We start from the raw sequence: 12383 nt of genomic DNA, 5'->3' as shown, positions 1-12383 counted from the left end.
CGCCTGGCTGCTGACATCTTTGAGTGGCCAGCTTCCATGTCTCGATCACTGCTGTCATTGGCAGGGCGGGGATGTGCGGGAGCTTAGTCAGATTCCATGCCAAATTTATACAGTGAGCTGCAAATGCGTGGTTCACTTTTACAAGGGTAGACGGGCAGATAAGTAACTTTAATGCTGAAGAGACAGAGCATTTGTCCACTGCATTAAAATCCCTGCCTGTTCGCCCATTTTACATTTTTCACTTACGTTCCACTTAAATGGCCTTATAATCCTTTTTTCTGCCTCCTTTTAATGTCTGAACCTCTCCTTTTCTACTTCACTTAGGTTTCGCTACTACTCTATGAATCCCATATTCAATAGTCCCTAGTCTACCTTGGGAGTGAACAAGAGAAGGTGGCTATTTTTTTACATATAATGGGACCATAGAGAACGAATGTAGTGACCCTCTAACAGGAAGTTGGATCACAGAAAAAAAAAATAATAATAATTTAGGAATTAGGAGATTTGGAGATGTTAAGCGCAATAGAAAGTACCTTTGAGAGTTAGGAAAACATACTTGAGTAGATTTACCTATGGTAGTGAATTAGACTACTTATCATACAGGGAGGGAGGTTTTTTTCTTATTTTGTTTGCGACTTTTTAAGGTAGTTGTGGTAAGTGAACTCACTTATCATGTTTCTGCTGAGTCTATCATTGGTCCACCACTAGATGAGAGTGATGTGAGCAGTCATTTATTTACCCTGCTTAGTTCAACTCTCTAAATAGGCTCTACATTAGCCTTCCAAAAAAATGTAATTCATTGATGCCATAATATGTCAGCAAAGTATTGAAATTATAAATTATGTATATATGTCAAACTGTTCCTTCCATTAATTATTTTATTATGAAGAATAAATGTATTTCTGATGTGGGAAGCTAAATGCATAATTGTAAAAATAGAGTCAAGTCTAATGGTAAGCCACAATTTTCTAACGAAAGAGAAACGAGGAAGTAAAAAAAAAAAAGAAAAAAAAGGCCCTATTTGTTATCCCTTATTTTATCTGCATGCCAAATTCTGTATTCAGCTTACAAGGGTTGGAACACAGCAGGAATCTTTTAAAAGTGAGAACTGCAAGGTTTGGGTAAAACTGCTCTTTGCAGAATTTAAATCATCACTCACTGTATGAATCCTATTCTTTTAAATATAATTAACAAATATTTTTTCTTTTAACACATAACAAACAGTTGAACCGAACATTAGGTAAGTTGGAAACGTCCCAAAATGCTAACAGTTTGGCAACAGAAAAGTGAAATGCATTGGGCCGCACATGTGCATATCTACCCCCTGTAATCTGCACTTAATAGGAATATTTTAAACTATGTAACTAAGCAACAGAGGTAATTGTTGCTTTCCAGAGCTTTTGTTAGGCACTTTAACACAGCCCAAATATGCATAATTAGGCATAATGTCTATAAATCATTATTGTACACATGTGGGTAGTTAAGTGGATTGAGAGAATAGTTCAATGAATTGAGCATATTCACAGAAAATGCTTTTTATTTGTTTTCTCCAGTTCATAATACTTTAAAATTATCATAACCCTTTACACCATCTCTCAATAGCTTGCAGTGTTATTGAGAAAAACTTCATTTGCATTTTAGACTATGTTTAATTTATTATTTAAAACTGGAGTTTGTTGGATGTGAAATCTAGAGATGATAGGCCATTGTGCTGAATGATATGTGGCTCTTTATGCAGTCTATTTTCTAGGATGCAAAATGTTAAATTTTTTTTTTTTTGGTTTAGAGTGAATAGATCCAAACAAAAGAACGCCATCTATAATCAAAGTTATTAAAAGGGCTAGTGTTGTGACTTCTTCCAAAAATGCTTTTAGTTACTATGACAATATTTACTTGATCCTGGCAGTTCACTGTTGATTTTAGGGGGATAATTACAAGAAAGATACATAATGTAGACTTTTTTTCGTGAGTGCCCTTGTCTGCAGAGCTGTTTATAAGGATTGCAGTGGAGCATAAAAGCGGTATTGTCTGCTATCATTATACCCTCTCATCCGGGTTGCTACAACCTGCTGCTTTTCTCCATTTTTTTCCAGTTCATATTGTCATTTTGACAGAAACATGATAATTAACACAGATAGAGATATTTATTAAAGTTTCCTGGCTGCAGAACTTTAGCAGAAATCTAATGAAAACAAAGGTCTATGAAATAGCATGGCTCTTTGAAAGACACTGCAGTAAGTGATGGGATTTTATGCTATGAATTTAATGCTGTTTTTCTCCCCAGCCACTTTACAAACAAAGCTGTTTCATAGAGCTTGGTCCTTGTTGGGATATTAAATTGCATTAAGAAACAGTGAAGATATTCTACCATGGGAGTATATAATTTGATATTGTTCTTTAGTAGCAAATCAGGATAAGAGGTCCTTGGCTAGTAATTGAACACACAGGGGTTACTTTTGCCTGACAATGGCCACAGGTGAGTGGACTTAAAGTCCAATTAAACCTTCCATTTAAATTGGATAAATACATTTCAGGTGCATTAAAAAGTTGTGCAAAGTTTCATAGTTTTTTATTATTTTTGTTCTTTGAAAAGCAACCAGAGCTTGAGTGGAAAAGACTATCCCCTGGCAGAGTGCTGTAGAGCGGGACCCTTACTCTTTGCGGGTAAGCAGAGAGTAAGAGGCTTAAAGACTTAAAAGTCCAATTGAACCTTTAGGTTAAATCATATAAATACATTTCAGGTGCATAAAAAAGTTGTGCAAAGTTTCATAGTTTTTTATTATTTTTGTTCTTTGAAAAGCAACCAGAGCTTGAGTGGAAAAGCCTATCCCCTGGCAGAGTGCTGTAGAGCAGGACCCTTACTCTTTGCGGGTAAGAAGAGAGTAAGAGGCTTAAAGACTTAAAGTCCAATTGAACCTTTAGGTTAAATCAGATATATTGTACCCTTCTCTAATGTGTACTTTGTTCAATAAAGCTTTTTGGAAAAAAAAAATCAGATAAATACATTTCAGGTGCATAAAAAAGTTGTCCAATTTCATAGTTTTTTATTAATTTTTGTTCTTTGAAAAACAGCCAGAGCTTGAGTGGAAAAGCCTATCCCCTGGCAGAGTGCTGTAGAGCAGGACCCTTACTCTTTGCGGGTAAGCAGAGAGTAAGAGGCTTAAAGACTTAAAGTCCAATTGAACCTTTAGGTTAAATCAGATAAATACATTTCAGGTGCATAAAAAAGCTGTGCAAAGTTTCATAGTTTTTTTTATTAATTTTTGTTCTTTGAAAAGCAACCAGAGCTTGAGTGGAAAAGCCTATCCCCTGGTGGAGTGCTGTAGAGCGGGCCCTTTACTCTTTGTGGGTAAGCAGAGAGTAAGGACCCTTTCTCACAGGGGAGTCCGTCGGCGGACTCCATTTTTCTCAGCGGGGGATCGATACGCCGATCCCCAGCTGAGCAAGCGGATGGCTGCTCTGTCTCCGTGCTGTGTGTGGAGACAGAGCTGTCAGGTCCCCGCTGTTCTCTATGGGGGAATTGGATGGGAATGGACGGTCTGTCCGTTCTCATCTGTTTCGATCCACTGGACGGATAGAAAATAGGGTTTCCATCCATCCAGATTTGACAGATCGGATGTCAGCGGATATGTCTCCTGCTGACATCCAATGCCCCATAGAGATGCATGGGGCATCTGTTCAGATCCGCCTGAAAAACGGACAGGCGGATCTAAGCGGTCCGCCTGTGTGAAAGGGGCCTAAGGGGCATAAAGACTTTAAGTCTAATTGAACCTTCAGTTTAAATCAGATAAATACATTCCAGGTGCATAAAATGTTGTACAAAGTTTCATAGTTTTGTAAATTTAATGTAATTTATGTTCTTTGAAAAGCAGCCAGAGCTTGAGTGGAAAAGCCTATCCCCTGCCAGAGTGCTGTGTAGTAGAACCCTTACTCTTTGCAGGATAGAAGTGGTCACTCTGCAGAGGTCCAGCAAGACTCTACCTATAGCATTAAAATAATTGGGTTGTTAAAGCTGCCTTGTTCACAGTACCATAGTACAATACTATTGGAGTAAACAAAAGAAAAAATCTGCACTAAGTGCCCTTGGGTTGGAGGACATAGCGGTGACGTCAGTACGCCAATTGGGGGGCAGGACGATTATTTCTGAAAGCCTGATGTATTCATTTTGCTTGTGAGTAGAATACTGTTCTTTTAATACATTTCTTATGCTGGGAAATTGCGCAGTGAGCGACTGTGTTCCTTTTTTATACGCATGCCTGGTTAATGAATGCTGACAACTAACCGTTAGAGATGTCGCGAACATAAAATTTTATGTTCGCGAACAGCGAACGTGAACTTCTGCAAATGTTCGCGAATGGGCGAACCGGGCGAACCTCCATAGACTTCAATAGGCAGGTGAATTTTAAAACCCACAGGGACTCTTTCTGGCCACAATAGTGATGGAAAAGTTGTTTCAAGGGGACTAACATCTGGACTGTGGCATGCCGGAGGGGGATCCATGGCAAAACTCCCATGGAAAATTACGTAGTTGACGCAGAGTCGGGTTTTAATCCATAAAGGGCATAAATCACCTAACATTCCTAAATTGTTTGGAATAACATGCTTTAAAACATCCAGTGTGTGAATACGATCAGGTATGATGTTGTATTGATCAGGTAGTGTAAGGGTTATGCCCGCTTCACAGTGACAGACCAAACTCTGACAGACCAAACTCCCCGTTTAACGCACCGCAAACAACCGCAAACAGTCCATTTGCAACTGGGCACAGTACAGTCTGTGGGCCTGACACTCACTGGCAGGCAACTGCAATTATATTACAGAGGAAAAATTAAATGGCTTTTTTATCTGCAAGGTGCTGTGCCACCCTATATGAGTGGTGAGCAGTGGGCACAGTACAGTCTGTGGGCCTGACATTCACTGGCAGGCAACTGCAGTTATATTACAGAGGAAAAATTAAATGGCTTTTTTATCTGCAAGGTGCTGTGCCACCCTATATGAGTGGTGAGCAGTGGGCACAGTACAGTCTGTGGGCCTGACATTCACTGGCAGGCAACTGCAGTTATATTACAGAGGAAAAATTAAATATATAAATATCACTACTTGTACTAAATTAATAGACGATGTTGTAATCCACTGCGCTTTAGGAAATACAGGTAACACAAACCTGACAGAATAACACAAATAACACAAATTGTTGCTACTTAAATGAGTAAATATAATAAAAAATAAAATTCATCCAGAAAAAACAGGAACTGGTTTTTTCATTCGAATTTCAGTAGTGCAGGGATGGTGATAACCTCTTACCAAATAAATAGGATGATAACATATACCAAAATATTTGAATCAGATGTGATAAATATAAGCATAAATTCATAAATACATAAAAGCATGAAATCACATCAATAGGAGTCCATAAAGTCCATAGGTATAAAGTGCATAGAGCAATGAAAGTGCAAACATGACGGATCACAGGTGCGACTTATGGGGACCACCCCTGCTTGCCACCACCACACAGTGCCGGGAGAAGTATCTGAAATTCAGACTCACCAGACGCCTATGCTTAACCACTCTCATGGACTAGCCAACAACAGCATATAGTAAAATCAGGTTTCCTCCAGATCTCTGATTTGTGCTGCAAAGTCTCCTCTGGAAGATTTCCTGGTAAATTTATAGTGAGACTGAATTTCAGATACTTCTCCCGACACTGTGTGGTGGTGGCAAGCAAGGGTGGTCCCCATAAGTCGCACCTGTGATCCTTCATGTTTGCACTTTCATTGCTCTATGCACTTTATACCTATGGACTTTATGGACTCCTATTGATGTGATTTAATGCTTTTATGTATTTATGATTTTATGCTTATATTTATCACATCTGATTCAAATATTTTGGTATATGTTATCATCCTATTTATTTGGTAAGAGGTTATCTCTATCCCTGTGCTACTGAAATTCGAATGAAAAAGCCAGTTCCTTTTTTTTCTGGATGAATTTTATTTTTTATTATAGGAAAAATTAAATGAATTTTTTTATCTGCAAGGTGCTGTGCCACCCTATATGAGTGGTGGGCACTGGCAGTGGGCACAGTTCAGTCAGTGGGCCTGACACACACTGGCAGGCAACTGCAATTATATTAAAGGGTAAAAATTAAATAACTTTTTTATCTGCAAGGTACTGTGCCACCCGATATGAGTAGTTTGCACACAGTACAGTCTGTATATATATAGAAAAAAAAAAATAAAAGCAGACTGATATACCAGCCCTAAAAAGGGCTTTTTGGGGTGCTGTCAGGATGCTGTCCTTACAGCAGAAGTGGACACAGAACACTGGCCTAGCTAATGATTTCCCTATTAAGTCAGCAGCAGCAGCAGCAGCACTCTCCCTGCTCTAACTAACTCTGCAGCTTCAGAATGAATCTAAGATGGATGCTGTCCTTGCTTTTTTATAGGATGTGGGAGGGTCTGGGAGGGAGGGTATGCTGATTGGCTGGAATGTGTCTGCTAACTGTGAGGTACAGGGTCAAAGTTTGCTCAATGATGATGTATAGGGGGCGGACCGAACATCGCATATGTTCGCCCGCCGAGGCGAATGCGAACAAGCGATGTTCGCCGGGAACTGTTCGCCGGCGAATAGTTCGGGACATCTCTACTAACCGGACGCATTTTTGCATGATCTTTTGGATGACACATCTAACATACGGGTCCTGTGAAGGGAGTGTTACCTACATACCCACAGTGAGGGGTGTTGCCCACTAACGCCCACTAACTAGACCTTGTTTGAGGTCTCCTCATCTGGTAAGCAACCATTCATTAATACATATGGTGGAGCACGGATAAGGGATCACGTGGAGCACTTTTGCACTGTAATTAAGCACGTGTGGAGCACCTGTGTCACCACCAGTAGTTGGAATTGGGATTCCCCTGTTTAAATCATTCACCAATTTTATGCCACATTTGAAGATTTGGCATTTTGAATAACCATTTATTGAGATTTTTTTATTATTTGCACAGAATAATTGGCAATTTAGTTGAAAATTCTCATTCTATATACCTTACCTGACATTTTATTGAATAATATCATTTATGAATGTGCATGTTTACAGCTTTACATGTATATATGGATGAATTGTCTTTTTTTTGCACTTATAGCACTTTATTCTTATCAGTGTATGAGCACTACATGATTTTGATTATTTAACTATATGTTTGTTTGAGTATATTCGCAGCACAACAGATTTTTTTTTTATTCTATTGGAGTATCATAAAAAAGTCATTTTATAGCAATTCTTTGGGTTATTGGCCCCTATACAGGGCATGGACCTTTCTACTCAGGCTGTGGCTGTTTTGTAGAGAAACCAAACTGTAAAACTGTGCACAAATTTAGTTTTGATACACCTCTAATGTATTTAGCTAATTTAAATTTTGGTTGTGCTTAAATGGAACCTTGACCCATTAGGCGGACAATAGATGCAGATTGAGCAGAATTTGAGAAATGGATGACTGTTGTGATATAATTAATCTAGAGTAGTTGCCATACTAATGGGTGCATTCTGGCTTTTGAACAAGGCAAAACCAGCACACACAGATAAAGAACCGTTAGTGGAAGTAATGATTATATGTGGATCGAACTCGCCAATAAATTCCAGCCAGCTTCTGTTGAAAGATGCGATAAGAGCTAGCAAATTGAGGTAAATAACTTGAATCCTTAAAGCTCAACTCCGGGCAAATAAACAATGATTGCTTTCAGTGGGGCTGTACCCTAACTGCAAGGGTGAGTTGCCCATTGTTTAGGATAAAAATGAAAAAAAAAAAGACTTTCTCGATCCTCTGCTCCTCTCCACAGCTAGAACAGTCCTCGCAGCATCTGCACCCCAATCCTCCACCAGTCCAGAGACCTGATGCATCAACAACAGGGCAGGGTCCAAAGCCCTGCACTGGACACAAGGATGCTGAGGAACAGTCCACCGACTGATCGTAGGGGAGCTAAGCCTGCCAAAGGAGCATTGGATAAAGTCCCCCCCCCCTAAACAAACCTAGCTATTAACCCTTGCAGTGTGGGCCTCATTGCATTGATCATTTTTTTATTTTTCTGGGCTTGAACTTTAAAAGCGTAACTCCACTTTTGTTGAGAAAAAAACATTCCTCTCTGGGTGATCTATGTACATTGCAAGAATTTTAGCAAACTTTGTTGCACCTACCTTCTGGCATTGTGAAGAAAAAGCTGTTTGTATGTCTGTGTCCATGTGCATCTGTATGGGGGTGGTAAAATTATCAATCAGCTGCTGCACTTGCAGAGTTCTGGGTAAAGTTGCAGGGTCTGCATCCCTTTTGATGTGGTTTCCTTTTGGGAGTATCTCACCAAAAATGACATTTTTGTTGCAGGGGATTCCAAGAATCTGATGTGTATGTAAGTGTAGGCTTATGGTAAAATCAGTAAGCCAGTCACCAAGCAGGAAATTACATTTTCAGGGGGAGTTCTGTACACCATCTGTGTACATAAGGCCTCCATGTAGTCATGTTGCATTGCATTTCACAGAAAATTAAAGTGCTGCAGATTGAAAAGGAAAAGTAAATTTTAATAACATTAAATTACAATATGGCTTGAGCCACAATTGTATAAGCTACATTGAAGGCGAAGTTACCCTTTAAAGAAAAAAAGTGGTTAAATAAATACAAGGGATGGCATTTCCGGACCCTTCCAGAAATGCTGGTTGCTTGGCAGTCACAATAATTTCCTGCCTTCAGTCCTTTCTGAGTCACTGATCAAGAACAAAAGTTAGTGGTGTAGAAAAATGTAGTTATAGAATCATAATGAGAGCCAGGGAACTGCTTTTACAGAAGTGGAGTTAAGAAAAGTCAGATTTGTATTTCCCTCAGCATAGGTTTGTTTTTTTTGTTTTTTTTTAGATCCAAAGCCTTTTTATTAGCTTCGGGTAGTGTAAGGAATGGGTAAAATTATGTTTAGGTTTTTTTTTTTTTTTTGCCTGTCTCCCATTGGGGAGATTTCTCTTTATTTCCTAGAAAGTAAAAAAGAAAAAATTAGTTCAACATTAATTAATCCCCATAGACTGCACAGTAAATATGGTTAAAAGTGTAAAATATATTAGAGAAAGTTTTGTTCAAAACTATTACATCAAAATAAGAACAGAAAGGGGGTGTCCAAGTTTCCACAACGTTTCATGGAGAAAGCTGCTTTATCAAGAGAGTGAAAAGTTAAAGATGTGATCATCTAGAGATATGATCACCTCTTCAACTCCTCCAGTCTCATGATGAAGCAGCTTGCTCTGGGAAACATGTTGAAGAAACTTGGACTTGAGCTTCATGATAGGATGTAACTAGTTAATATAGTTATACATGACTGAATAAAGGGGGACCTATACATGGAGGAGATAGTCTATTGTGTTTGGTTTTAGTTTTTGGTTTTATATCACATACTTTACCTTCAAACAAAACTTTCTCAAATAAAATGTACTATTATAACAGTATTTGCTGTGTACCTTTAAAGCTCAACCAGTTTTTCTTTTGTACTTCCTATTTAATCTTGGATGTGGTGCACTTCTTTTCTAAACCACCCACCAGGCTCATTAATTTCATATATCTTTTCATTTCCTGTCCAGTAGACAAAACAGAAAACAAAATGAAATCTTTTAAAAGTAGGATACATTTCTCATAGACAGCTGTCACACTGAAAAACACCCCTATTAAAATAGTTCCCTCTGTTCTGGTTATAACTCTAAAGTAAACCATAGATAATGCAATTTAATTTCTTGTAGCCAAAGGTATCTACCCACAGCACTATTGTGTTCCACTAGTGAACCTTTTCTTGCCGGAAGAACACAATGATCACTGCTAGTGGTTACAGCCGCGGGCAGTAATCACGTGAAAAAAAATTGCACAGGTTGATTGTAATAAAGTCGATCAGTGTATTGACTTTATTACAACCAGACTGCCCAAAGATGGATTGAATCTTGGCCGGTCCCTGCTAAGCCAACCAAGATTTAATCCACCTATAATTAAGTTTTGAGTGTCACCATAAGATGGCGTTATGGACACTAAGGTACAACCGTGCCTCGTCCTATTGTATGAGGAAGCAAGAGTGGTATTCTCAAAAATGGACTTTACCAGCACGACACCATGTCATAAAAAATTATACATTTTTATTCAAAACATATTAAAATACTCTTTTTTAGAAACACATATACAAAAAAGCATCGTTGTATACAAAATGCTATAATTTTTTATGACATGGTGTCATGGTGTTGTGCCGGTAAAGTCCATTTTTGAGAATTCCACTCTAGCTTCCTTAATCCACCTATAGCCAGCTTAATTTAAAATGTTTACCTAATTTTCAGTTCTAGTTAAAATAATCAACAGAAATAGAGAGCATGAATCTTCCCAATGTGAACTCAGGAGGCAAAAAAAAAACCTTTTGGATTTTGAGGCATTAAAACGTAGGCTATCTTTGTTCATTATCATGATACATGGGGCTCTTTGATGTTCTGGCAACTCACGCATATTGAGGGGCCTTGAAGAGGAATTCAAACATTTAGAAAAACTATGAAAACTATGTAAGTGGCACACCAATTGTTGAAGAATCCAGAAATATAAATATGTGTCCACAACTGAAATTAAATAAGTTACTACACCCAACACATCTTAGGGGTTGGGAAAATCCCCTCACGAGAACTTTAAAAGCTATGTCCAACTGAATGGTTGAACTCTTTAAGAAATTAAGATGGTTCAGGAATAAGGTGTCCAGCCTAATTGTAAGGTGCTACAGCAGTCATGCAAATAGACTATAAAAATAATTTTAAAAAAATGGACAAAGGTTTCAATGGTCATCCACTCTGTCCAGAACCAAAAAACATTTTAGCTTTAAATACACTTTAATGGAGGACTGCCTGAAGACTCTGAGTGTTATATATATATATATATATATATATATATACTGTATATATCAAATATTGGATATGTTTTAATGCATGTCTTGTGTTTTGTATAGGTACAATTATTGTGCAGTCAACTGGTGTGACTACCCATACAACCGAGGCAAAGACCTGTTATCAGAATCTTATCACTGATCCATCATTGCTGGGCAGGACAGTAAAGGATACAGTGACAGACAACCATACAGGAAGTGTTATTCAATCAGCTAAAAGTAATATAGAAAATCATGAAGAAAGTTATGGCATGCAGTTATCCAAGCAAAATGACTCACCACCATTTTCACCTGAAGACAATAATGGCAGCACTGACATATCTGAAAATGGGTGGGACAGTTCTTCCAGTTACTCAGAGCTCAATGCACAGGACCATGCAAGGGACACATTCAGCCATGTCAATAAGCACAACGGTGAAATGAACATTAAACATGAGAAAGTATCAGAAACTGAAAGCAACTCATCAATAGATATATCAGAGCCTGACAACACCAGTCACCAGCAGATCACCAAGAATGACGACGATGATAAATGCCTCTCAATTATCACAGAAGAGTCAGTGGATTTGGATAAAACAAAAGGAAACTTGAGTCTGCTTGAGCAAGCAATAACTATAGAAGCAGAACAAGGACACATGTTTCACAGCACTTACAAAGAACTGGACATGTTTCTCCTGGAGCATCTAGCAAGAGAAAGAAGACAGACAAAAGTTATTGATGTAGCAGGGCGACAAATATATTGCAACAAAAGTAAGAGAACCTAACAGGGGGAAGTGTTTAAACATTGGATATAACAAATGGTGTTGCTGATAAAAAATCAAAAGATTAAACTTAGTTGGTTATCATGTACATACTGGGGATGATTTACTAAAGGCAAATTGACTGTGCACTCTGCAAAGTGCAGTTGGACTCTACAAGAGCAGCTGGCCCAGAGCTTAGTAAATGAGCAGAAGCTCTGCTGACTTCCATAATCCAATCATGTGTCAGCAAAAATGATTTTTTTTCCCCTTCATGTGTGGGTATTCTTTGGAAAGTGAAGCTTTACCTCATTTACTAAGCTCTGGAGCAATTGCACTTGCAAAGTGGATCATCAGTTTGCTTTTATTAAATCAACCCCACCGTATCTGGCTAGTTGCTATGAACAACTTATTTAATTCCTAATTTTTTTTACAGTATGGGTTTTAAATGTGAAAATGAATGCCAGTGGATCTACTACCTGGTTCATCCTAGCAGAGTAATGAATGTGCTAGGATTTTAGCAGTGCAAATCCACCTTTGATGTTAAAGGGTGCCTCTTTAATTCAGCTCTTTCACAAGCCATTTTGCTCTTCCAGCCAGGACACAATCAATATACAGTCCCTGGTTTAAAACAAGTGTATTTGAGCTGCCCTTAGAAACTATTCCTATTTATAATACTCAAGATTGATGTTTCAAGCATTGTCATACCTG

General features: G+C 38.3%; 1 protein-coding gene across 1 annotated transcript in view; it reads left to right on the top strand.

Annotated features, from left to right (window-relative positions):
* The window catches only part of ST18 (ST18 C2H2C-type zinc finger transcription factor), a 254081-nt gene that overhangs the window by 129880 nt on the left and 111818 nt on the right, over positions 1-12383 (top strand). Inside the window, exon 5 of the mRNA XM_082258427.1 lies at positions 10999-11685. Coding sequence (XP_082114553.1) covers positions 10999-11685 — 687 coding nt within the window. The remainder of the gene's footprint in view (positions 1-10998; positions 11686-12383) is intronic.

This window comes from Pelophylax lessonae (genome assembly GCF_965119305.1).
Source record: "Pelophylax lessonae genome assembly, chromosome: 5".
Classification (NCBI taxonomy): Eukaryota; Metazoa; Chordata; class Amphibia; order Anura; family Ranidae; genus Pelophylax; species Pelophylax lessonae.
The sequence above is the reverse complement of the archived record's forward strand: the minus strand, read 5'-3'. Positions and strand labels throughout refer to the sequence as shown.